At 47.5% G+C, this 26568-nt stretch overlaps 2 protein-coding genes across 3 annotated transcripts; both read right to left on the bottom strand.

Annotated features, from left to right (window-relative positions):
- Positions 1–1580: 1580 nt before the first annotated feature.
- On the bottom strand, positions 1581–5230 carry ALDOC (aldolase, fructose-bisphosphate C). Its single transcript, XM_007183886.3, has 9 exons — positions 5087–5230; positions 3895–4016; positions 3597–3808; positions 3429–3483; positions 3174–3334; positions 2969–3052; positions 2551–2725; positions 2211–2410; positions 1581–2081 (listed from the first exon to the last, which is right to left on the bottom strand). Exons 2-9 carry the CDS (start codon positions 4004–4006, stop codon positions 1986–1988), a joined length of 1095 nt encoding a protein of 364 aa, XP_007183948.1. The 5' UTR covers positions 4007–4016; positions 5087–5230; the 3' UTR covers positions 1581–1985.
- Positions 5231–5827: 597 nt separating this feature from the next.
- On the bottom strand, positions 5828–25392 carry SPAG5 (sperm associated antigen 5). 2 transcript variants are annotated; one of them, XM_057537045.1, is made up of 24 exons: positions 25255–25392; positions 24555–24680; positions 19871–20961; positions 19592–19766; positions 14424–14498; positions 14083–14175; positions 13853–13987; positions 13521–13640; positions 13306–13398; positions 13090–13203; positions 12651–12744; positions 12344–12491; positions 12162–12264; positions 11840–11973; positions 11489–11627; positions 8567–8678; positions 8316–8399; positions 7934–8054; positions 7705–7816; positions 7243–7323; positions 6926–7081; positions 6771–6845; positions 6257–6337; positions 5828–6018 (listed from the first exon to the last, which is right to left on the bottom strand). In XM_057537045.1, the coding sequence occupies exons 1-24, from the start codon at positions 25303–25305 to the stop codon at positions 5947–5949; spliced, it is 3585 nt and encodes a 1194-aa protein (XP_057393028.1). In that variant the 5' UTR covers positions 25306–25392; the 3' UTR covers positions 5828–5946. The 2 variants fall into 2 exon arrangements, with proteins under 2 accessions (XP_057393028.1, XP_057393029.1); XM_057537046.1 differs by having other exon boundaries at positions 14083–14172.
- Between the last annotated feature and the right edge of the window lie 1176 nt (positions 25393–26568).

Below are 26568 nucleotides of genomic sequence, written 5' to 3'. Positions count from 1 at the left end.
CGGCGATTGAGTAGCTGTGCGGGTTTCGGTTTTGCTGGAAGGCACTCTCTGCTTCCTTGTGGAACCCACGCCTAGCCCAGGGAATAAGAGCGCAAACTCTGCAGTTGTTATTTACTAGCCGGGAGACCACGGGAAGCTCTTAAGTCTCAGTGTTCTCATCTGAAAAATGGAGATACTTGACTAAAATGAGGTCATTCATGGAAAGAGCACACGGAAAGTCGCTTATCACGATCATTGTTTATCATCCCTATTATAGAGCTCCTCTTCCGGAGGAGCAAACTAATAGTACCTTTTTAGGATATTTAGCTCATTTAATATTTTAAAAATTCATTTGAATTCATTTACAACTTGTTAAAGTCTGAATACCTCACTTAAAATTCTTGAAAATTCATGAGCACAGAATTCTGGATGATCCTGATCTCTTGGGTTCAAATTCCAGCTTCACCATTTTACCTGAGTGAGCTTGAGAAGTTAATTAACCTCTCTGTGCTTGTTTCCTCATATTAAAATAGGGATAGCAGGGAATTCCCTGGCGGTCCAATGGTTAGGACTCTGCAGGCGGCGTGGGTTCGATTCGGGGACCTAAGATCCCGCATGCCACGTGACGTGGCCAAGAAAAATAAAATTGTTTTAATAAATAAATAAATAAAATAGGGATAGCAATAGTATCTACTTTATGTAGAATTGTTGTAGTAAATGAGTTAACAACTGTAAAGTGATTAGAATGGGGCCTGGCAGGAGACTGCTATGTAAGTTTGAGCTATTTTTATTAATACAAGATCAGGCCACACTGGGCCTACACTCCCATATTGCAATAATTAGCTGGGCGGAGCATTGGTTGTGCACTTCACACAGAGCATGGCCTCCCCAGTTCACACAGAACACACAGCAGGTTCTCTCATCTTTTCATCTGCTCAGATAGACCCAGGTGCTCCACCTACAGCCCCACGTCCAAGCTAAGTGGTCAAAGTTCATTATGAGACTTCACCAGGTCTGCTCTTGCCCAGACCCTTAAATTGGCTCCCTCTGTGCCTCTATCTATCCCAAATGGGAGTGAGCAATAGCTCTCGGCAACCTCCTAGATACCCTGCTGTGTCAGGCATCGCTAAGCCCTGGCGATTTTCCCTGTTGGGCAACCCAGGTGCTCCTTCTGCAGTGGCTCCCCCTGGTGAAATGTGTCAAGCTTCAGCAGGGCTCAACACAGCTGAGAGGTGAGAGACTCCTCCGATCGCCTCTTATCCCAGTTTGGGGCCATGTGCAAAAGCTGCGTTCAGAAGTAGCTTGAGTCCTGCCTCACTCCATCCTTCTGCACCTGCTGCCAAGTGCCTCTGAAGTGGCAGTTCCCGAAAGACTCACAGCCCTCCATACTGCCACGCTCCAGCCTCGGACATCAACAGCAAGAGCCTGAGCTGAGAATGGTGACTGGGTGTGCCCCTCCCCCCCCAAACTTAAAGCCCAGTAAAACTCAAAACCCACCCTCTCCACCTCCACAGTCGGAGAGGGCTCAGAGACAGTAGTCAGCAGAGATCAGAAACTGGGAGGTGGGAATTGGATGTGTAAAAAAGACAGACAAAGTAGCATGTTTTGCTACCATTTATTTGCTATGTGGTATGTACCCAAAGCATGAGTCAGCTCCGGTGCCCTACCCTCTGATCCCAGGAGAGAGGGTGGGCAAGGAGAGCCCAAGGAGAAGCAACCCTGTCATGGGGAAATTGTGGGGGCTGGCAGAGGCAGGGGGGAGACCCAGGCATCCTGCTCTGACTTCTAGCAAGTTCTCCTGCCCTCAGTCACGAGGGGCTCCCTATCCTCCCATCCAATGGTCCCAGGTGCAGCAATCGGAGAGGGGAGGGGAGGAGAAAAAAGGAAGATGACTCAGTGCTGGGTGGAGGCATCTCCACTCTTCATGGCTACTTGGCCCTGGCCGTAACTACAGGCAAAATTGGGTGCAGGTGGCCGGGCCGAGGGCTGTGGTATGGAGTGGGTACTCAGTAGGCGTGGTTGGCAACGTAGAGGGATTGTGCTGCCGCTCCACCATCTTCTCCGCTGCCTTCATACTTGCCCTGGGCCGCAAGGCCATTCACCTGCAAAAGGAAGGGGGTAAGTAGGCCAACCCAGTCCACAGGTGCTGAACCGTCCCAGACTACAGCCTCTGGGTGCTGACCCTGCCTGGCTACACACCACCTCCCCACCCACCACCTCTAGCTCCCAACCTCGGCCCGCTTGATGAACTCCTCAGTGGCAGCCCCAGCATTATCCCGTTGCCCTCGCCAGGTGTTGAGTGCAGAGGCCTGCAGGGCACGCCCATAGGAGAAGGTGAGGGCCCAGGGCCGGGGAAGGGGGCATTGGTTGATAGCATTGAGGTTGAGAGATGCCTCCTCTTCACTCTGACCCCCAGACAGAAAGGTCACTCCTAGGGTGGAGAAGAGAAGACAAACTGATTGATCGCTCCTTATTTTTCCAGGGTAAGGAACCCCTGGAGGCCACAAGAACGGGGGAAGAACGTGAGACTAGGTCTTAGGGAAAGGAACAGGTTTGGAAGCACGGTGGTACCTGGGATAGCTGGGGGCACAGTGCGACGCAGGGCGGTGACAGTTGCCATGGCGATCTCCTCTGGGCTATACTTAATGGGACAGGCATGGCCAGGGGTCACCATGTTGGGCTTGAGCAGGGTCCCCTCCAGGTACACGTGATGGTCACTCAGGGCCTTGAACACCGCAGCCAGGACCTGGGGATCAGAGGAGGTTTACTAAAGTTCTGGGCCCCTGCCACTCACTACCTTATGTTCCCTGTCTACAGCTGGGTGGGCATGACTGTGAGGGTGGGTACAGGTCAGACTCACAGGTACATTCTGGGATCAAGTAAAAGAGTGCTTGAGGAAGGTGCCTGCATCTGAGCCAGGGACTGTGGGGAACAGGCTCCCTGTCAGGCTTTCTCTGTGGTATATGTCTGTGCCCAGGTGTGGACTCACCTTCTCTGTAACATACTGGCAACGTTTGAGGTCATGGTCTCCATCAGGCAGGATCTCAGGTTCCACAATAGGCACAATCCCATTCTGCAGGTAAGAGCAGAGTAGCTTGGGATGGGCAGTAAGTAAGATGGAAGAAAGCCATGTAACCCTCTCGCCACCAGGCACAGAGCACCCATCTGACCCCCTCTCACACACATAGGCACACCTGCTGGCAGATGCTGGCATAGCGGGCCAGCACGTTGGCATTCTCCAGAATGGCAAGTGCTGAGGGTGTGCGTTCACTGATTTTCAGCACGCAGCGCCACTTGGCGAAGTCGGCGCCATCCTTCTTGTACTGGGCACAGCGTTCCGAGAGCCCATCCAGCCCTGCAGGCATAGTGCCAGCCTCATTACTCTGCTCCTCTTTGCCAGCAGCAACCACCCAACAACCCTGTGGTCCTGAAGCCCACCCCTCCTGTACCTTGAGTGGTGGTTTCTCCATCAGTCCCGGCTAGAGGCACTACACCCTTGTCAACCTGCAGGGGAAACACAGGCACAGAACTGAACCCAGGCAGGATTCCACTTGCCATCCCTCACACCCACACACCTATTTCCATGCTCAGCCCCCATCCAGGGCCAGTGGCTGCACCTTGATGCCCACGACAATGCCCTTATCCTGGATGGTACGGACGAAGAGGACACCATTATCATCTTTCTGGTAGAGTGTCTCATGGAAGAATATGACACCTCCAATGCACTTCTTCACACGGTCATCAGCACTGAACAGGACCTGACGGTACAACCGGCGGTTCTCCTCTGTGTTCTCCACCCCAATTTGGCTCAGCCGCTTGGCCATGCTGCCTGGGGGCAAACAACGTAGGGTGGTAAAGTTATCCCCAGGGCTCCCTGGACACCTCTTCCCCACCTGACCACAGGCCCCGACCTACCTACAGACTCATCTGCGGCCAGAATGCCTTTGCCTGGGGCCACAATCCGGAGGGCAATGTCAGACAACTCCTTTTTCTGCTCAGCAGAAAGGGCTGGGTACGAGTGGGGCATGGTGACAGTTCTGTGGAATGGAGACAAGGTATCAAAGCTGGACCCCACCCACTACCTCCTCTGCTTCCTCTCCTGTCCATATGGAGAGGAATGGCCTTTTCCTTCCACCCCAACAAGGAGGGGCTGGGAACAGGGCAGCAGCAGTCCTTGGCGTGGGTCCTGGGCATTAAAATGGCACCAATCCCTCTGACAGCTAGCAGGCTCAGGGCCTCAGTTCCCACATCTCCTTTTGTCCCTGATGGGCACCCTTCCCAGCCCCAGGGTGGGGGTGGGGAGGTGAGCAGCCCCAAAGCTGCAGGTCTTCTTATGAAACTACTGCCCAAATAAAGATGCCAACCCTTTTTTCACTGAATTTGGCCCCTTCCTCAGGTGGGCGTAAGCCCTGGCCTTTCCAGCTTCCCTCTTCTCATCCTCAGCAGGGCCCTGAGAGAAAATGCACTTACTTCAGAGGCTTCAGAATGAGGCAAAATTACCCATCACCCCTCTTCCCTCAGCTTCTGGAGGAAAAGAGTGGGGGTAGGGAGGAGGAGTGGCACAAAAAACGGCCACAGGCTTCCATAACCTCTTCTCCATTCCGTGAACCTAACTGCCTAGGCAGTCAGGAGAATGGGAGCAGAGGATCAGGGTTGAAAGGAATGAGGAGAGAGCCTGAGAGGAGAGAGAGGGAGAGATGCAGGAGCAGCAGGGAGGAGACTTGTGGGGAGATGATGGTGAGACAGGCTAACTAGTCAGGTGGAAGGACCTAGACCAGGGGGACCATGAAGGGAGGAGAACTGGAGAGGGAACTCAGCCTAGGAGAAGGAGCAGGCTGGTCTGGGTGAGAGAGGCTAACCCCAAGGAAAAATCCAGTAGGCAGAAGATTTGGGATTGGAAAAGCTGCATAAGAGCTTAAGAGGAAGGAGTGGGAGAAGCTGAGCAGTGGTGTGGGGTTTCCAGTGGACAGAAAGGAGAGAGAATGTAAGGAGAGAGCTGAGAAGGCACATCCAGGGGCCCCCAGGAGCAGGGTAAGGAAGGCAGAAAGAAGAGTCAGGGAGAGGAAGCGGAGATGCTGAGCAACTCCCGCTTCACCCCAGGCCTCACCTGTGCGCGGCGAGTTAGCTGCGGCAGCCGCGGGAGCAGCTCCGGTTCAGGTCCGCAGCAGCTGTGGCTCCAAGCCCGGCTCCTGTAAATGAGGCTGCGGCTACTGCAGAGCTACGTGACTCCCCCGGAGGGCGGGGCCAGCACCACCCCGCCTTGGCCACGCCTTCTCCCAGGACTGGAGTCAGTGGCAAGGCCACGCCCACAGAGGCGGGGCGACGAGGTGGAGTGACTACTCTGCTGGGATCTCCGAGGTGGTTGCGCACTGTCCCCCTCCCACCTCGTGGGCCAGCCACCAAGGCCCCAAGGGCAGGAAATGGCCTCGCCACATTTCTGCCACAATCGCCTTTACCATGTGCAGAACACTGTGATGGCTGTTGGGGACGAAGCCTGGTCTGGTGAAGGACGGTCACCTAAACAATCACAACAGTTGGGTTAGGTGGGACACAGGCACCAACAGTGTGGGAGTCCAGGGCAGAGAGTAAGGAACTGAGTTTCTCTGTCCTCACCCCCTTATTCACCAGGGCTACAGGCAGTGAGCCAGGGAACAAGCAGTCCAGTGACCAGAGTATTTGGGGAAGAAAAGGTGTCGGGGTGCGGGGGGAGACTGGCTTTGGCTCTAGATGCAGTGGGAGGGGTGTGTGGAGGATGCCCAGGCAAGAGGGCCAAGCTGCCTCTCCCATGACCTCATCCACCCACCTCCTACCCAAGAAATAAGATTCAGTGAGCCTGAAGAAATATATTAAATATACTTTATTTAAATAGCATTAAACAGAGCTGGCTCTAAGCCAATTGGTCCTGGTGTTGGGGTAAGGGAGTACTGCAGGTAAAAAGGGGTGAAACAGAGTCCAGCTTTCAGTTTCTTAGCTCAGAAACTCCAGCAATCCCTGTAGCTCCTTGCAACCCCTCACGACCTCTGGGATGGACAGCAGAGTCTGGCAAGAGATACAGAAAAGGCAGCTCAGGGTCACAGGCCAAAGGCCCAAGGCTCCCAGCCCCAAGAAGCACCCACTGAGTTAGAGGGGGGGAAATGGAAGCCACAGAGAAGGCTGCAATAGTGAGTCAGGCCCAGCTCTCAGCAAAGGCTGGGAACCACAGCTATGCTCATCAGTACCCCCTGGGCCAGGCCTTATACCAAGTGCCTTGGTTGCATCAACTCCCTCCCTCCTTTACCTCATAAATATGCTGAACAATGTCATCTAGTTTCTTTAACTCCTTGTCAGAGCGCCGCAGATTCTCTTCCAGGATGTTTCTCTAAAAAGCAAATAGGATGCATAAGCTCTACGCTTAAAAGAACAACATAGCGGGCTTCCCTGGTGGCGCAGTGGTTGAGAATCTGCCTGCCAATGCAGGCGACACGGGTTCGAGCCCTGGTCTGGGAAGATCCCACATGCCGCAGAGCAACTAGGCCCGTGAGCCACAGCTACTGAGCCTGCGCGTCTGGAGCCTGTGCTCCGCAACAAGAGAGGCCTCAATAGTGAGAGGCCCGCGCACCACGATGAAAAGAGTGGCCCCCGCTTGCCGCAACTAGAGAAAGCCCTCGCACAGAAACGAAGACCCAACACTGCCAAAAATAAATAAATAAATTTAAAAAAAGAACAACATAGCTTGTGGGGAAAGATAAATATGGCAGGGCACTTGCTAGTGGTGACAGGAAATAGCCCTAGAATGACATGGAAATTCTTACATGGCTCTGGAACTTGACCATGAGTTTTGCCTTCTCATTTTTCATCTCCAGGAACATCACCCTCAGCTTGTCCACCTATAGATATGTTCAGATCAGTAGGGGCACAGCCTAGGGTTCCCACCAGTTGCCCAGCTCTTCTGTTAACTCTGAGTCACCTCCTGGGAGAGCCACACTTTCTCCTGGATCCAGTTAGTGGCCATGGGCTGACTGTCGGGGTTCAGCTGGCCTGCCAGGGTCTCTTGGAGCACCTTAGTCTCTGTCTCCGCACGTCGAAGTGAACGGGTGAGCTGGGTCACCTCCTCTCTAAGCCTCTGGGGATGAGAATGGAGAGGTATCTAGTAGCCCTCAAAGGTCCTCTCTATCCTTATCCCATGTGGTGAGCAAGGGTAGACCAGGGGACCCAATTCCCACATTTGGGACCCTGGCTACCAGTGACATAGAAGGCAGAGGCTGGGCATCATGATGAACGTACTATGAGCTCACCACTCTTGTCTATCTGCTCTAGGATCTTCTCGTTCTGCTGCTGTATCACTTCCTGGAGTTCCTTTTCATTCTGTGAGGAAAAGGGAGGTAAGAAGGCAGTGGGAGAGCTGGCTTCTTTGCAGCCCTTGCCAGGAGATAGGATTTTGTGCCTGACCATGCTCAGCCCAGGTGATACCAATTGATAACACTCCAATTCTTCCTCTAGGGCTATGTCAGGCCAGGCACATTTCCATGTTGAGAGAGTTCTGCTGGAGTTCTAGGTCAGCCTGGAAGATGGGTCAGTCTATAGCTGGTTCCCAAACATGTGAATTGGCTGACCCCAGGAAGGGCAAAACTAGGGCAATGGTTGGAAAATCTCCACCACCCAGATTCCTGGAGAGACAACAGCTCCCAGTGGGCCCTCACAGTTGCCCCAGTTCTTCATCGCTTCACTTCCAGGCCCCTCCTCCACCTTGTAGCGCAAGCACAAGGCCTGGTTCAGCTTCTCTATGTCCACTTCCTTTGCCTTCTGGGCTTCCTGATGCTGTTCTTCCTGGGCCTGCAGCTGAGCCTGCAGATCACATCTAGGGGAGCGAAGAATTCAGCATTATTCCTGTCCCCACCAGGGGCTGCCCGGGCCCTTGACATAAGGGGCTGCTCACCTGACCTGCCCCCTGTCACCAAGACTGCACTCCACTCACATCTTTCGCTGCAGAGTCCTGACAGCCTCTTCTTTAGACTCCTGCAGCAGGGAACACAGGCTCTGAAGCTCCAGAGTCATAGTACTCATTTCTGCCAGGCTATTCTCGATGCCTGGGGTTTCTGAAAGAGAAAGTACTAGATAGAGGTAGAGCCCTTTAGCTCTGGAAGGAAGGAGCGTGTAGCTATCACTTCCACAACTCTTATCCATGTTCCCCACCCACAGGATCTGAATGTCCGGAACATTACCGATCCCAAAAGGCAGAAATGAAATGAGCCCAAGTAAAATTGAGGTTTTTAGAGCAAAGCACTTCTCACTGCTTTAGTCTTTATCATCACTACCAGATCTAGAAATGAGGCAGGATCCCTGGAGCCCATCCTAACCTGTAGGCTGATGGGAAACCGTTGATGCTACTCTGGTGAAAGCACTCTTGTCACTTCCAAGCAAGGGCACAGCTGATTCTGGCTCTAAAACAAAATGCAACCATGGTAGAGGGCCCCTCTGGTGACCCAGTCAAGGGTCGGCCATCACGGGAGCCAGGGAGAGACAGGGTCTGTTGGCGGCATCTTCAACAGCTGAAGATATCAGGAGCAGAGTCACAACTTTCCCACCCCTAAATTCCAGGGCCTTTAACCTTCATCTGCCACTGCTGTCAGGGTGCTTCCCAAAAAGGTGCTGTCACTGGGCAGAGGGTGTTCCTGGGAAGGAGCACAGGCTGTGCTTATCGGGAGGGTCTCTGGTTCAGCCTAAGGGCAAAGGAAAAAAAAACGTCAGCTGCTTTTCAGGGATAGTGGGTTCCCTGAACTTCCAGGTATTCACCGGCCATCTCCTCGGGATGCTGTTCTATATGTCACCTCTCTTCTCTATCTTCAACTTCTCCATTAGCTCCTTTCCCTGAACTTAATTCTCTCTCACTAGAACAACAGTTAAAAAAAAAACAAAAACCCTTCTTCTTACCTTAAGTATGCTTTTAGCTACTGCCTTTTCTTTTTCCCTTCCATTAAAAAAAAAAAGAAAGAAAAGCCTACATTTCTTGCCTAAAATTCTCACCATGTATGGACTCACTAGCCCACTACACTCAGGCTTCTGCCCCACCATTCCACAAAAATTCTCATTATTTGGTACACCAATGGCATCGGACACCTTTCAGGTCTTATTTTACCTGACCTATGTGATAACCAATGACCATGTTCTTTTAGAAACTTCATTTTCTTCACTTGTGTGACATGACTCTCTCTCCTTCACAGGTAGGACTCATGCCTTTCTGGCTATTTCTTCTCTCTATCCACAGGTCTTTCTTTAACTGTGGGCTCCTTTTGGTTCATCCTTGACCCTCTTTACATTCCCCAGGTGGCCTCACCTCAGGAGCTCCACAAAAACATCTACTTCTACATGGATGACCCTTCAATCTGTCTCACTCAACTGGACCTTCTCCCAATCTCCAGGCCCAAAGGCTCAACTACCTGTGAAAAATCTACCAGATTGCTCCACAGTTCATATGAAATTTAGTACGTATAAAGCTGAGCTAACCATTTTTCCTGTCCCACCCCACCAAAAATCTATTCCTCCACCTGTATTTAAGATCCTAGAGCAGGGGAGCAGCAAATTACAGCCTGTGGTTCAAATCTGGCCTGCCACCTGTTTTTGTAAATAAAGTTTTATTGGAACACTGCCACATCCATTTATTTATATACTCTCTGTGCCTGCTCTTGAGCTACAAAGGCAGAGTTGAGTAGCTGAGACAAAGACCATGCGGCTTGCAAAGCCGAAAATATTTATCATATTGCACGTTACAGGAAAAGTCTGCCAATCCCAGTTCTAGAGTGTCGCCATCTTTCCAGCAATCTAGAGATCATCATTCACTCTTCCACCGTACTCCTATATCAAACTGGTCACCACGTTGTTACTTTTTTGTTTTAGATTTTTTTGATGTGGACCATTTTTAAAGTCTTTTTTATTGAATTCGTTACAATATTGCTTCTGTTTTATGTTTTGGTTTTTTGGCCGCGAGGCATGTGGGATCTTAGCTCCCCAACCAGGGATCAAACCCGCACCGCCTGCATTAGAAGGCGAAGTCGTAACCACTGGACCGCCAGGGAAGTCCCCGTTCTGTTACTTTTACTTCCTAAATATGTATTGAATTGATCCAATTCATCCCCTCCTCCGTATCCCTTTAGTTCAAGCCTTAAAAAATCTGGCCTCCTGCCTAGCTCTCCAGCCTTTTCTCCTTATCATCCTTGCCCCACATAGCTCCTATAATCCAATCATAAAGAGCTATCTCCCAGTTCCCAAACTCGCCACATTCCACATGAGCAGGGCCTTGGCCTTGTTCACCTGTAGTCCCAGCACCTAACCCAGGTCTTGTCACAAGGTAGACACTACAAAAAGTACCCATAGTGCCTCTATGACTTTCATACTATTCCCTCTGCCTGGTGGGCATTCCTATATACCCAACCCTGCCCTACAAACTTCTAACCTCACGACTCTGCCCAAGAGTCACCTGCTCTGAGAAGACATCTTAACTCTCAAAGGTAAAACTGAGGCTCCTTTCTCTGTGGTCATCCAGGCAACCCTCTATCACAATCACAAGCCAAGATGACAAGTTTACATCTGTCTGTCTTCCCTGCAAGACTGGATTCCTGTGCTTAGCACACACTGGGGAATGGGGTCAGATCATAAGCAATTCGATTTCAGGATTCTGGCTGTGCCTTTAACTGTTGAATAAGCTAACTAACGCTGCATTCTGAAAAATACCCATTTATTGTTCAGTGTGCACTGTGGGGAAGCCAAAGAAGCAAGGCTTAATTTCTGCTTTCTTTAAATACAGTCTAGTTGAAGAGACCAAACATCCAAGGAAAATTAATACAAGTGCAAAAGGAGAGTAAGTTCATGAGGAATATAGCAGGAGATCACTGAGTCCACTGATGTTTGGGAACATTTCAAAGAAGAAGGTGAACCAGGGAGGATTTTAATAGGAAGGAAAAGGTCTTTCCAGTTTGAAGATAGAAGAGAACGGACGTGGTAACAGCACGCATCTGGGTGCGAATGGGGATGAGACGTGTGTGTAGTACGTAGGCAGTCTATGGGAGTAAAGGGTTCATAACAGGGAGGTAGGAGACAGAAGAAGAAAAGTTTGAGTGACAGGTTGAAGACATCCTGTAGGCAACTGAAAGTCACTGAAGGTCACAGAGATGGAACAAGAGTAGAATTTTAGGAAGACCATTCTATACAATAAGGATACAAGTGGAAAAACTTTCAGTAAACTAGGATTAGAGGGGAACTTCCTCAACTGGATAAAGAATATCTACAAAAAGCCTACAGTTAACATCATACTTAAAGGTGAGAAACTCAAAGCTTTCCCTTTAAGGTCAGGTACGAGGCAAGGATGTCCCCTCTCACCATTCCTTTTCAACACTATAGGGGAAGTTCTAGCTAACACAGTAAGACAAGAAAAGGAAATAAAAGGTATACAGTTCAGGAAGGAAGAAGTAAAACCGTCTTTATTCGAAGATATTGATACAATTGTAAGGGAAGAGAAGGAAACCCCGGACCCTACCTTCTCCTTTAGTTTTGTCTGCAGGAAGAGGGTCAGGCTATGGAGTTGCTCAGTCAGCACCCTTAGCTCTTGGGAATACTGGCGTGTCTTCTCCAGGTCTTGCTGCTGTTTCTCTGCCATGGTGCTGGCCAGTTGAGCCCTGAAATCAGGAAGGAACAGAGAAGACGGCCAAACACCAGGTGACCTTCTCTGAGCACTTCTCCAAATCCCCACACAGAACTGCGTTCAAAGAGGGGAAACAAGAGGCTCTCGGACCCTGTCACAATTCCCTTCTTGGAGACTTTAGCTTCTAGAAGTGGTCCTGGGAGAGATACACACTAACAGGGAAGCGCAGAAAGGTAGAGGTCTTACTTCAGGTTCTCCATGGTGTCCTTCAGGTCCTCACACTGCAGGCTGCGCTCCCGGAGTATTTCCAGTGTGGTTTTCAACTGACACTCAACCTGGCCCAGCTCCAGGTGAGCAACCTGATTCTCTTGTTCTGCAAACTGGGGAGACAGGAGCAGGAAGGAAGGCAAGGAGCGAGGAAGGGAGGGGGGGAAATGCATCTAAGTGGGAAATTTTAGAGTCCTGGGAACAGAGGCTTTTTCCAGTCCAGAGTCTCAAACCTCACCTCAATACCATCAGGGAAGAGTCACACTCCTGCAGCTCCCCTGCCCCAAGCCATCTTCCTTACCTCCAGGGTCTCCTTTAGGTCCTGCACCTCCTTGGCCAGGACCGCCTGTTGTTGCTGCAGCTCTGCCTGTATATGTTTTAATGCCATCTCTTCCTTTTGCCATCTGCCAGAGACCTTACGTTAGATCCCATTGGTCCCATATCCTGGATGCCTACTGCCACAATAACCTGAGAGGAACTCACTGAGCAGCCTTCTCCTCACTGCTCTGGGTAAGCTGGCAGAGCAACTGATCCTTCATGGCCAGGTCCTGGGTAAAATGGGCATGCTGACTCTGTAGCTCTTTTAGCTGACTCTCCATGCTGGCCAGAATCTGCAGCTGAGCCTGGAGATCTAGACCAAAATTATCCAAATGACACCATGTGGTCCCCAGGCCCAAACGTCCCCACACTTCTGCTCTAAGAGAAGTGCCCTAGAGCACTTTCTTGCGCCACTGCCACACCCCAAGCCTCAGCAGGGTACAACTGCTTGCACGCATGCACACACACACACCTGTTGCCAGGCGACTGTTTTCCGACTCCAGTTGTTCTAGTTGGCTTTTGCAGTCCTCTAAATGGGAAGAGACTCGTTCCAGCTCCCTGGAAACCTAGGAGAAAAAGACAGTTTTCCTCCCACAGCTCCTCCTGAATCAAGAGTCCCAAGACTTAGTCCAGTTTCTCTTCCTGGACAGGACAACAAACCACCTTGTTCCTGGGCAAAAACACTGCAGCAAATAAGTCTGATCCTCAGGAAAATGTAGAAACAGGAGAAAAGCTGCTGAAGAAGGTGCTGAAGGCCATCTTATAGCAAAGGGACTGGCTGGTCTCCAAACCCACAGATGGAAAGAAGACAGGTCCCAGGGAAGAGGCTAATGACACCACTCATCAGAAAGGCCTTCTGTAGAGAAGAAGGAGGAAACCAGGCCTAAGCAGTCCCCACCCCTGGTTTGTACCTGCTGCTTTTCCTCAATTGCAGCGTCACGTTCCTGCAGGGTCTGCCGGCTCTTGGCTGTAAATTTCTCTGTGAGTTGTCGAAACCGGCTCAGCAGAGCTGTCCATGTTACACACTACCAGGGGAAGCAAGCAGGTCAGAAGAGCACCCTTGAGAGAAGACTCCTAACAGGGCTGGCTGTGAGCAAAGGAGCAGTATAATGGCCCCAAATACTCACATCCAGTTGCATGGATATCCAGTCCTGCTGCAAGGCTGAAGTAAGACTTGCTGTCTGCTGAGCCAACCCTTCTTGCTCAGTATGAAGCCCTACCTACATGAGAAGGATTGTCAGTGCAGGGGGCCCTGTCCCTCTGGATACAGAGAAGTAGGGGTACATGACCATCCTCCCAGTGTGTCAGTATGGATCCCAGGAAAGAATATGCCCTCAATTACCAGTTGGGTCTGGGTTTCCTTCAAAAGGCCTCTGAATTCCCCCATGGATGCCAGGTCCTGTTCCAGCTGGCTGATGCGCTGGCTGGTGTGTGCACAGAAAACCTCTAGCACTGTCTCTGCCTGTTTAGAGAAGAGGTCGAGAGGACATTGTGGGCAGAGGAAGGATACAGCACAAAAAGCCATAACTATCCGTCACACCAGTAGTTTAGTTCATTATTCCCCAGTGCAAGCAGTTCTCAGGCCACCCATCTGTGTCTCAAGTCAATTTATGTTCCTGCAGGAACCTTAGGAAGAGACCTCCCACATCCAGGAACAAAAGCCTGACACCTTACCGCATCTTTGCCTCTGAGGGCCATTTCCTCTCTGTGCTTTGCCTCCTCCCTTTCTGCTTTGAGGCTCTGGAGCCTTGCCCTCAATTTCTTCAACACATCAAAACAGCAGGACACCAAGGTTTCTGTACGCCGAGACTATAAGATAAGAATCATATACTGTGTCTGGTTTCTTTATTTGGCTGAATTTCAGTCCCACCAAAGGCCTCTGCCTCCATCTGCATGCTGCTTACCTCCTGACTCAGAGCAGTTTTATCTTCATCTAAGTGCAGCAGAGATAGGTGAAGCAAGGATATCAGCTCTTTAGAGACCAGCACCCATGACTGCTGTAGAGGGAGAGATGGTTAGGCTAGATCAAATAAAGTCATTAAGCAGGAAGTAAGCAGGGACACTGAGGAGGAAGCCACCAACCCCAATTTCACGCTCCCAATAAGGAAGAGATGTTCTTAACAAAAGGAAACCTCCCTTCACTACCATGGCTGAGTACCATCCATCATCTGCTAACTGCTCAGGAGTCGCCATTCTTGATCTTCACAGGAGACCCAGCAATGGTATAAGGTCAATCAGCACTTACCATGACATTCCTGGCCTGCCGCAGAGCCTGTCCAATCTCCTGGCTCTCCTGAAGATGCTGAGGTTTCTTACTCATCTAGTTGGAGAAACAGAGTTGCCCCTTTTGCATAGGCAACATGCACCACCAGCAGCTCATTCCCCCTACCACCGAGATACAGGAGCCTTTCCCATTAAAATCAGGAGCAAGGCTCACAGCTTGATGAAGCCAAGTCAGAAAAAATCCAGAGGTAGGTAAAAAAATTACTTTTTAAAATAACTTTTTTTTCTGATTATGTGTTTACTGTAAAATTTTGGAAATAGGAAAGTGAATAAAATGGAAAAAGAATCATTATCAATTTCACCCCTAGAGCAGTGATTCTCAACCAACAGTATAGCACCCACCCCAAGAGATTTCAATATACCTCCACACCAGATTTCCTTGCTATAGGGATTTGCTGTAACTGATGAGTATGTTACCTCCCTCAGGTGTCAGGGGGAGAAAAAAGTTGTAGACTACTGATTTAGAAAGAAATAACTATATTTAATAAATTCTAAGATGATTGCCTTTTTACAATTTTTTTTTATTTTGGCCACACTGCGTGGCATGTGGGATCTTTGTTCCCTGACCAGGGATCAAACCCGTGCCCCCTGCATTGGAAGCACAGAGTTTTAACCACTGAACCACCAGGGAAGTACCTGTCTTTACATTTTAACACCACTGACATTGGTATGCATTCAATATTGATAGTATCTTAGATTTGATGAAAGACAGTAATGCTTAAGAAAAACCACAATTGAGATTATAATATATAAATAAATTTGGGGTCCTGCTTTTCTTACTTAATTTTATTATACTAATGTTATTTAGCCCTGAGTTTATATTTAGTCTCCTCATTGAGAGCCTGAGACTAGGATATGTGCTTTAGGGAGACCTATCAAAGTGGATTATCACTCGTTTTTAACTTCTGCTGACATTTTACCTCACCTCAAAGCCTCTTAGAGGTTATATGAACTCTGAACTCCTTTTTTTTTTTTTTTCTTCTTTTTATTTATTTATTTATTTTTGTTGATCTCTAGGTATCTTTTTTTTGGCTGGGCCATGGGGCTTGTGGGATCTTATTTATTTATTTATTTTTGGCTGCGTTTGGTCTTTGTTGCTGTGCGTGGGCTTTCTCTAGTTGCAGCAAGTGGGAGCTACTCTTCGTTGTGGTGCGCAGGCTTCTCATTGCAGTGGCTTCTCTTGTTGTGGAGCACTGGCTCTAGGTGCATGGGCTTCAGTAGTTGTGGCATACAGGCTCAGTAGTTGTGGCTCACAGGCTCTAGAGCACAGGCTCAGTAGTTGTGGCGCACAGGCTTAGCTGCTCTGCGCAGCGTGTGGGATCTTCCCGGACCAGGGATCGAACCCATGTTCCCTGCATTGGCAGGCGGATTCTTAACCACTGTGCCACCAGGGAAGTCCCTGAACTCCTTTCTTTAAAAACCATGAACATTAAACTTATTTTTCCATGCTATTAAAAACTCTTGGCAGTCCAGTGGTTAGGACTCTACACTTCCACTGCAGGGGGCATGGGCTTGATCCCTGGTGGGGGAACTAAGATCCTGCATGCCGTACTGCACGGCTGGAAAAAAAAAAAAACTCTTCATAAATATATTTTTAAATAACTGTAGGATATCCCATCTTATGGATGTACCATTATTTTTCATTTTTTAGAAGTTATCATCTTTATGCAGAATTTTTTTTTTCCCCTTAGGATTTATCCCTAGAAGTGGGGTTACTGGGTCAAAAAGTTTGAACTGCTTTGAGCAGTTTAAATTGCCTTCAAAAATGGCTGAACCCGTTTAAAGGCATAATGTTCAAACAAGAGAAAAAAATTTTAAATGTAATATTAAATACAACTGTTTTAAAGCATAAAAAAAAAAAAAGATTGAACCAATTTATGCCCTACTGACGAAAGGACAATGCTTACCACTATTATCTATTTTATTCTTTGCTATTTTGTCAGAAGAAAATAGCATCTCGTGTTGCAATTTGCATTTCTCTGATTACCAGTAATGGTAACCGTCTCAAATATTTATTTACCACTCATTTTAATTTTCTTAATCTCTAATGGTCTGTTCATTATCTTGGAGCAGATGAAAATCTTAGTGTGCTATGTGGAGTAGATAAGTATGATTTCAAAGGCAGCAGAGCCGTAGAGAAACTTTGAAGTTCTGAGAGAAAAGTGGGGAACCTTCATTACTGCTGCAAGGCAGCCATCGTCTAGGAAAAAGCCTGGTGCTGGAGCAGCAGTGCTGAGTCACGATGCTGCAGCAGTCTGGATATAAGGAGGCAGATCTCTTAGAGTTCATCGCTCCCCTCCCCAGCAAAGCAGACATTGTTCCCGACTGCGTCATGCAGTAAGGCACAGAGTTACGCCTGGAGACCTGGAACAGGGCACACATACTGCTCAGGGCTGGCCAGTCAGGCAGGTGATGAGATTAGCGTGAATGAGGCAGCCAAGCGGCAAGGACATGGCACTGTGATGGGGAATGGCTGAAGGCCTGTCATTTCCTCTCTTTGGTTCTGCTCCAGTGGTCTCTAAAAGGATTTGGCAAGCTTCAAGGAAAGAGGGTACAAGGCCAACTCAGGGATGGGGAACAAGGTCAAGGACAAGAGGAAAGGATACAAAAATAAGAAAATACACGAATGATGAGCCTATGGCTTCCAGGATTTTGACAAAAAGTAAAATCATTATTTTGAGGATATTCTCAACCCAAAGGAGGTCTTTGGAGTTTTAGAGACCATCTTTTTTTTTTTTTTTTGGCCACGCTGCGCGGCTTATGGGATCTTAGTTCCCCGACCAGGGATTGAACCCCGGCCCTCGGCAGTGAGAGCGCGGAGTCCTAACCACTGGACTGCCAGGGAATTCCCGAGACCATCTCTTCTTAGCAGCAGCCACCTACTACCTCAACAGTCACAACACTGAGGACCTCAATTCCTTCCCTGACACATTCCCTTACTTCCTCGGCCTGTGCTGTCACAGCAGGATTCCTCTTGAACAATCGTCTTTAAACTGTTTTCCTCTCATATCTCCTACAGTAATTTTGAAAGCTGGAGTACTCTTATGTTTAAATTGTTACAAAGGCTGTAATTTCCACCACCTTATAAACATTGACAGTTTGAAATAACACTGTTACATCACTCTTAAATATACCCAATGGTATAAATGTTACATACACCAGAATGATTTTTTTTTTAACGTTTTTACTGGAGTATAATTGCTTTACAATGGTGTATTTGTTTCTGCTTTATAAACCATAATGATTTAATACCTATTTGATACCTTTAGAAAATACACAAAGGGGACTTCCCTGGTGGCGCAGCGGTTAAGAATCCACCTGCCAATGCAGGAGACATGGGTTCGAGCCCTGGTCCGGGAAGATCCCACATGCCACAGAGCAACTAAGCCCATGTGCCACAGCTACTGAGCCTGTGCTCTAGAGCTCGCAAGCCACAACTACTGAGCCCACGTGCCACAACTACTGAAGCCCGCACGCCTAGAGCCCATGCTCCACAACAAGAGAAGCACACCGCAACGAAGAGTAGCCCCCGCTCACTGGAACTAGGGAAAGCCCGTGCACAGCAACGAAGATCCAACGCAGCCAAAAATAAATAAATTAATTAATTTTTTTAAAAAATGACGTTCTTCTTTAACAGAAATTTTGTATCATCCCTTTTTCTCCTTGAACCTCTATTTTTACTCCTCTCAGAATTTTATCCTAATAAAACATACTTTTACACTTTAAACTCTGATATTAGTATCTCTGCAACCACAACAAAAGTTCATCTAAATTTAAATAAATTTAAAAAAATTTTTAATTCCTCTGACCGTAAGATTTTAAATTTATTTATTTATTTATTTTTGGTTGCATTGGGTCTTTGTTGCTGTGCGCGGGCTTTCTCTAGTTGTGGCAAACGGGAGCTACTCTTCGTCGCGGTGCACAGGCTCCTCATTGCAGTGGCTTCTCTTGTTGCGGAGCACGTGTGGGTTTCAGTAGTTGTGGCACACAGGCTCAGTAATTGTGGCTCGTGGGCTCTAGAGCGCAGACTCAGTAGTTGTGACACACGGGCTTAGTTGCTCCGCAGCATGTGGGATCTTTCCAGACCAGGGATCGAACCCATGTCCCCTGCATTGGCAGGCGGATTCTTAACCACTGCGCCACCAGGGAAGTCCCACATTAAGATTTTAAGTGAGAAAACTCTCTTTTGGATGGAGAAATATTTTCATCAGTTGTATACTAATCACTGTAATAATATAATTTTTAATTAAAATCATAAACATATCCAGTAGAATTTTACTGGAGACCCATCTACTAATGAAATAGATGGAGCATCCCTCCCCTTATTAGTTCATGTGTCTGTGATTACTATAATTCCTACAATAAGACATAGTTCAGCAAGAATTCTATGCCTATTTTCCATTCTTACGGATACAGGATTTATGTGAGGGAATTCCATGGCGGTCGTGTGGTTAGGACTCCGCGCTCTCACTGCCAAAGGCCTGGGTTCGATCCCTGGTCGGGGAAATGAAATCCCACAAGCCATGTGGTGCGGCCAAAATAAAAAGATTTCTGTGAGAAAATTTCTTCACATAAATAATGGGAATAAGCAAGAATGAAAGAAGGGAAGAAGGGCATGTCACCCAATTCTAGGAGCTCCTTTGGAGATACATGCCGAAAATCTCACAGTGAACTTCCATCCACTGACATAACTGAAGTCTTCCTTCAAATTTGTTGAAAGCACACAAAAATGACATGTTACATAATCATTGCAGTCAATTGCCTTCTCAGCACGTACACAAATGTTTTCTATTGTCCTTTGAATGCTGCCTCTTGACAATGTAAGATTCAGGACAGGTAGTAAATATGCTCTTCTTTATAGTAAAGTTAGTAAATTGGGCAAGGGTAATTGAGAATGGGGAAGTAGGAAAGAAAACAAATTAGTAAAGAGTGCATTTGGAAGATGAAGATCTAGAAACCGATTCCTTTAAAACTTTCCTTGCTTGCATTCCCTTGGAAGGTCTTGATGTACCCCAGGGGTATAGTGAGTACCAACAGCTCTAAGGGATTTTCCAGATCCTCAGCTTTTATACATATTCTAAGGAAGAGGGCCCACTGGGGTCCTCCACACTTTGGGAAGAACCTTCTTACCCCACTGGAAGAGGTGTCAGTCTGTGTGCTGCTGTCCTGAACTTCTGGGTGAGGGCCAGTCAGCTGGCTCTTCCAGTCCTGCAGCTGGCGGGAGAGAACCTCCAGAATGACAAGAGAGTTCAGCAGGTTATCTTCCAGGTCATGTCGAGATAAGGCAGTGAGATCTGGAGGACGGCTGCAGTAGGAAGAGAAGAACATGAGAAGAAGAGAGGGAAAGGGATGGGAGTGGCAGATGCAGGTGAATGAGGTCCAGGAGCACAAAGATACAGGGATACTTACCCCCATAGAAGGTGCTCTGTCTCAGAAGTACTGTCCTTGGTGCCCACCAGGCCTGTTTGGGATGTGTTTGTACTCCTTTCCTGCTGTGCTGGGGGAGTAAACCAAGTCCCCACCGAGCAAGTAGAGAAAGGGGTAGTGCCAATCGCAGCATCCCGAAACACAGAGGGAAGAGATAAGCTCTGGCGGAGATTTTCCAGCATGACGGAGGTATTTACACCTTTTTCCAGCCAGGCCAGAGGAGACATCCAAGGCCCCATATCAGAGACGGGAATGCTACCAGCATGTTCTACTGCTGGCCCTGGAGCTGCCTGGGATTCCATTTCTCCTGGATTTGGGGTCAGGCCTGTGGATGGAATATCATCCATATTTGAGACAAGTGCTTGATCTCCCAGTTCGGCCTCCTCAGGGAATGTGGGAAAGCTCATTTCTCTCTCCTCTATAGTTCTGTGCTCTAAAATTTCCTCCCCTGGGTCCACAAGACTGACAGGGAAATCTGCTGCTAAGACAGTTGAAGGGGAAAGCCAGAGCAGGGAGGAAGGCAACAAGGCATTACTTTCAGAAGGGACTAAGTCCTCAGGCACAGCCTCAGTCCTACTGTCCTTCAGGCTTTCCTTGGAGCAGTGTAGCTGTTGCTCAGAACAGGGATTTTGTGGGTACTCCAACAGATGGGATGGAGGATCCTGAAATGTAGGTTTCTCAGGCATAGCAGGAACAATTTCTGAAAAGTTGTCTTCCATGCAGGGGGCCACCCCCTTTCTCAGCAGATCTCCTGGCCTCAAAGGCTCATCTAGAGAGAAGCTGTTTGTCTCTGCCATGGTATCTAGATGCACCTCGAGTGTAATGTTTTGCTGCTGCCCCCCTGGAGAAGGTACAAGGACCATGGTTTTAACCACATTGTCACCCAGTGGGTCTACTGCTTCCTCAGATGTTTTGGGAGTAGAATTGGTTTGGGGAATCAGATTTAGGGGCTGCTCATCTGATTCATGTTGACAAGCTTCTAGACATGTTGAGGGATGGCTGAACTGTTCTGAAGGGGCGTCTGTCTTCTTAGCATTAACAAAATCCAGTGGAGATGAGTTGTTGCTGCCTTCCTGCCAAAGGAAACAAAAGTAGTTGACTAATACAGTCAGCTCTGGTTCCCAATATACAGTTATGGGTGCAGGATACTGTCTGAACTCAAAAAAGGAAAGAGTTCTCATTACCTTTACTTAGGTAAGAACTTGGCTAAGCCTTGCTACTTACTACAGAGACCCAGTAGAAAAGCTGGGAAGCCATTCTGGGTCCTTCCAAGTGAACCAGGTTACAGTATAAACAAGTCTAAGATAATCTATCCATGTCATGGGAAGATGGTGGCTTGAAAGTGACCCCACTCTTCTCCAATACTAACTCCAACCCACTTCTAGGGTAAGAGGGACCCCTGGCTCAAGTTCTACAGTTGGTATAAGATTTTCTTCCTTTTGGAACAGATGAGAAATTGGGGACTAGAGTGAGAGAGCACTTGGCCCACAGAGATCTATGTACCATAGGAAGAAAGGGCAACATCAACCTGTGCCAGTGACCTAGTCTCCTTGACCACAAGAACTGAGGGTATCCTGAACACATGGGTTGACGCCATTCAATCCTTGGGATTTGAAGAGCTCTAGCCTTTGTAGCAGAAGAGAATGAAGAGCAGAAAGACTCTTCCTGGTGCCCTGAAAAGGGAGTGACAACCTCCCAATTGCTGGTTCATAGGGACAGAGACCACTGCACTTTCTACCACTTGCAGGGCTGCTGGTCCTGAGACTCAATGAACAAAAAAAGGAAAATATGAATGTACTTATGTGGATCCAGTAGCCAGAGAAAGGACAAACCCTAAGATAGTTAGGAAAGGGAGGCCCTACCAAAACACAGCTGACGGAAGAAACAGATAACAATTTGCACCAAAAAATATATGCATACATAAGAAGATCTGAGTACAACTCACACACACAAAGACTTTCTGGAAATAATAAATATTACTTTTAAACCAAAAATTTTAGTAATATGCATTGAAAGAGGATGATCAGGACAATCAAGTGGAAGACATATCTTAAAGACAAAAATACAAAGAAATGTAAATCTGAGGGAAAAGCTAAGAGAACTGGAAAATAAATCCAGCAAACCTAACATGTGAATAAAAGAAGTTCAAGGAGAAAAGAGAACACATACAGGTGGGGCACTGATTAACAAGTATTAGAAGAAAATTTCTCTAAGGTAAAGAAAGATCTGAGTTTGCATATTAAAATGGCTCACCAAGTTCCAAGCAGGACTGACAAAAAATGATAAACTTTCTGAACTACCAGAACAACAAAACTATTTTAGAAGCTTTAGATTATAAAGACCAATTATTTACAAAAAAAAAAAAAAGAATTAGACTTACATGAAATTTCTCATTTACAGCAGTGGATGAAACTTTAAAACATAAAGTTGAGCTAAAACTTCTGATATTCTAGCAATGTCCTTGGGTATTGGTTACAACGATGTGTGCTTTATACAAGTTTGTTAGGCTCAATGTTTTATGTACTTTCATGTATTTTATTTCAAATTTTCAAGTTTTCTTTCAAAGTGCTAAAGGAGGGACTTCCCTGGTGGCACAGTGGTTAAGAATCTGCCTGCCAATGCAAGGGACATAGGTTCAATCCCTGAGCCAGGAAGATCCCACGTGCCGCGGAGCAACTAAGCCCGTGTGCCACAACTACTGAGCCTGCGCGCCACAACTACTGAAGCCCGTGTGCCTAGAGCCCACGCTCCACAACAAGAGAAGCCACCACAATGAGAAGTCCGCGCACCACAACCAAGAGTAGCCCCCGCTCGTCACAACTAGAGAAAGCCCACACGCAACAAAGAAGACCCAACGCAGCCAAAATTAATTAATTAATTAATTTAAAAAAAAAAAAACTCCCAGAAAACAAAAGTCCAGGACCAGATCATTTCACAGGTTGAATTTACCAAAATTCAAAGAAGATTTAATACCCATTTGTCTCAAGCTCTTCCAAAAAATTAAATAAAGAGAAGGAAACACTTCCTAACTCATTTTACAAGGCCAAAATTACGTTGATACCAAAATCAGACAAGGACAACACAAAACTCAACAGATCTGGCAGACTAAAAAAAGTGCAAGGACAGAATAATTAACTATCTGCTGATGGATATAATAGAATGTGACATCCTTTGAATAGTAAATATGCTTTTTTTCATATGTTCATGGAACACTCAGAAAAATTCATCCTATACTTGGCTACAAAGACAACAGATTACAGTCTGATAATAATGCAAGAAAAAAAATTTAAAAGGTGACACAAAATGGTTTTTAAGCACTTGGAAATTAAGAACGCCTCCTAGATAACCCCTGGATTAAAAGTAAAAATCAAAAGAAAATTACAAACTAGCTAAAAAGCATGACAAAGGATGACTATTTATAATATACACTTAGAAAATGATGAAAAAGAAATTAAGAACCCCTCCTAGATAACCTCTGGATTAAAGGTAAAAATCAAAAGAAAATTACAAACTAGCTAAAAAGCATGACAAAGGATGACTATTTATAATATACACTTAGAAAATGATGAAAGAGTTAACAACCCAATAGAAAAATGAGCAAATAATATAAATAAGCATTTCACAAAAGAGCAAACCCAAATAACCAACTCACATGTAAGAGATACACTCACTAGTAGTCAGGAAAATGCAAATTAAAGTAACAATAAGATATCACATCAGACTGGCTAAAATTTTAAAGATCTCTAACAACTACTACAAGAGGTGATGTGGGGAAATGGATATCGTCATACAATGCTGGAGAGAATATGAATTGTAATAGCTATTTTAGATAGCAATCTGACAAAATTTACAATTAAAAATATCTTTCCTTCAAACCAATAATCCTACTCCTGAAAATGTATCTCATCGAAATAAAGGTATCAGTACAAAGATATTTACATTAGCATTGTTTGCAGAAGCAAAAAAAGTGGAAGGATAAATGACCATTTATGACTAAATTATGATTCATGCATACCACAGTATCTTATGAATTAGCTCTACACTAGTTGACATGGAGGGATTTAAACCACATTGTTAAATGAGAAAAGCAACAGGCAGAGAAATGTATACAGTCAATCCTCATTATTTGAACTGTATACAGTCAATCCTCATTATTTGAACTGAGACATAGCTATGTCTCTCAAGACCTTTCACAAAAGTACAACTCAGTGTGGGCAGTTCTACAAGGAGCTAGTTTCAACTCCGGTGGTCCAGGAACCCTGTCTGGAAGTGGTGTAACTTGATCCCAGGGGAGTTTTGACTACCTCTGGGAATGGATGGACATTGCCTCATTCTTGCAGCTGACTGACATCTCCGTAAGTGAGTCCCTATTAAGAGGGAGACCACTAACCAAAGTGATAGTATTTCTGAGACGTTTGGTAAAGACAGAATGGGGGAGGAGGTGATGAAAAAAACTAACAGCTAAATAGAGGTGCGGGTTCTCAGTGGACTTCCTTTAGCGACCCTAGGGTACCTCTCTGTTGGCCTGAATAGCTGTAAATGGATGTCACCGAAGAAGGAAACTTCATTATCGTTATTAATTACGTTCCAGCCCTGGCCCTCTGTTCCTCTGAGCTCTCGGCCTCGGCAAAGAGCCCAGTCGAGAGGCTGGCCAGGCGAATCTCACCTGCAGCCCTAGCTTGCACAGTGATGGGGTGGACGAGTAGGCTATCGGGGGCCCTGTTCCCGAGTTGGTGAGGGCACCAGGTTGCAGGATAAGTTCTCGGAGAGGCGTTCTCATAGCTGCTTTTCCCTAAAACAGAAGAGAGAATGTGAGAAAGCCTGGGCTCTGCCAGCCTGCCCTAAGAAGCTCCCCTCCCTCCCTAAGAAGCTCACGAGCAATCACAAGAGTAGGCTCCAGGGCTTCCCTGGTGGCGCAGTGGTTGAGAATCTGCCTGCCAATGCAGGGGACACGGGTTTGAGCCCTGGTCTGGGAAGATCCCACGTGCCGCGGAGCAACGAGGCCCGTGAGCCACAATTACTGAGCCTGCGGGTCTGGAGCCTGTGCTCCGCAACAAGAGAGGCCGCGATAGCGAGAGGCCCGCGCACCGTGATGAAGGAGTGGCCCCCACTTGCCGCAACTAGAGAAAGCCCTCGCACAGAAACGAAGACCCAACACAGCCAAAAATAAATAAATAAGTAAATAAAATTAAAAAAAAAAAAAAAAGAGTAGGCTCCAACCCCAGTCCTCTGAACATCAGGACTAGCATTAGACTCCACATGCACCCGTCCCCAGGCTCGACCCAGCTTTCCACGACGCCCGGCAGCCAGCGACCCCGACCCGAAACCCCGGCCCATCTCTCCCTCCATGAGGCCCTCCCGCTCACCGGTTGGGGCGAAGGCGACACGCTAAGGTTCAGTTTTTTCACCCGCCACATCCTCAACACAACACAGGGTGATCACCTCCTAGACGCAAGAAGCGACGCCATGCTCACCCGCCGTCTTTATTTGAACCTGCTCCGCGCTTCCCGATTGGCTGCGAAGTCTCAGTGCGTCAGGTGGGCGCGTCCGCTCCGGGCTCGAGCCCGGCGGGCGGGGGCGGGGCCTGTATTGGACCCGCCCCGCCCGGCCCCCTGTGCGCGCGCGCTCTGCGAGCCGACCCGCGACCCCCGGCGCCGGCGGTAGCCTGGACGCGCTCCAGGCCGAAGGCCAGCCTTTCGGCCTCACTTCTGAGAGGGTGACCGGGAAGTTGGACAGTCGAGGAGTCCATCCCTCCTGCTTCGAGTAGGCCAGTCTCACACCCTGTCGGAAAAGCTGTCCCCGTGGCCTGGCCTTAGGAAGTTTCTCCTCAGGTTTCCCTCAGCTACCTCAGCTTTAACCGGCAGGAGCCGGTCGGGGGTCTAGAAGGGAAGGTGAGTGGAGCGTTTTTTACGTAGGCTGCTCGGTCCGCGCATAGGTCCTGCGTCCGTGATGGCCTGAGACGTGGTTCTCAGCCTGCGCTGTCATTTAGCCTCTTCAGAATTTCTGGTGTTTTCTTGGGACTTAACTCAGGGTCCGCAACAAGTTTACTGGACCAATAATAGCTCACAAGTATTGAACATTTATTAGGCACCTGGCACTCTTCCAAATGCCTTTTATATCTTAACTCCTTTAATCCCCAAAAGGGCATATGAAGTAGGCACCGTAAATATCCCCGTTTTACAGACGTAGGAACCGAGTCACAGATAATGTCTTTTGCCTAATGCCCCACAGGTAGTAAATGGCAGAGTCAAGATTGCCACCCACACTACCGACTACTGCATTCTCCTGTCGCTTGAAACCCCTCTGTGTGGGAATTAGCTACTGGAGGTGGGATTGATTTTTGGAAACAGCCTAAAGTTAAGTATTCAGAGTTACAGTTTATGATGAAGTATGTTCCTTTGAACGCTCACGGCACCTTATTTACACTCTTAAGTCATAATGAATTTGGAAAAGGCAATAACCCAGAGAGGAAAAACTATAATGTTACGAACTTCGGGGCGCTCAGGGGATGGGCTCTTCTAGAACTGTGTTGTCCAGTACCATAGCCACTAGCCTCATGTGGCTATTGAGCACTTCAAATGTGGCTAGTCCAAATTGAGATGTATTATAGGTGTAAAATACAAACTAGATTTCGAAGACTTCGTATGAAAAAAGAAAAGAATAAAATATCTTATTTTAAA

The sequence above is a fragment of the Balaenoptera acutorostrata genome, chromosome 20, assembly GCF_949987535.1.
Source record: "Balaenoptera acutorostrata chromosome 20, mBalAcu1.1, whole genome shotgun sequence".
Lineage (NCBI taxonomy): Eukaryota > Metazoa > Chordata > Mammalia > Artiodactyla > Balaenopteridae > Balaenoptera > Balaenoptera acutorostrata.
This window is presented reverse-complemented; position numbering and strand designations above follow the sequence as displayed.

Excerpts from the sequence above, each read along its gene's own strand:
- ALDOC (XM_007183886.3), bottom strand. The coding sequence starts at position 4,006 with ATGCCCCACTCGTACCCAGCCCTTTCTGCTGAGCAGAAAAAGGAGTTG. Across the intron at positions 3,335-3,428 it reads TGGAGAAACCACCACTCAAG|GGCTGGATGGGCTCTCGGAA; the intron begins GTACAGGAGGGG and ends CTATGCCTGCAG. Across the intron at positions 2,082-2,210 it reads AGTTCATCAAGCGGGCCGAG|GTGAATGGCCTTGCGGCCCA; the intron begins GTTGGGAGCTAG and ends TTCCTTTTGCAG.
- SPAG5 (XM_057537045.1), bottom strand. The coding sequence starts at position 25,305 with ATGTGGCGGGTGAAAAAACTGAACCTTAGCGTGTCGCCTTCGCCCCAA. Across the intron at positions 7,324-7,704 it reads CCTTGTGCTTGCGCTACAAG|AATGAAAAGGAACTCCAGGA; the intron begins GTGGAGGAGGGG and ends TTTTCCTCACAG. Across the intron at positions 6,019-6,256 it reads TTGTTCAGCATATTTATGAG|ACTCTGCTGTCCATCCCAGA; the intron begins GTAAAGGAGGGA and ends ATCTCTTGCCAG.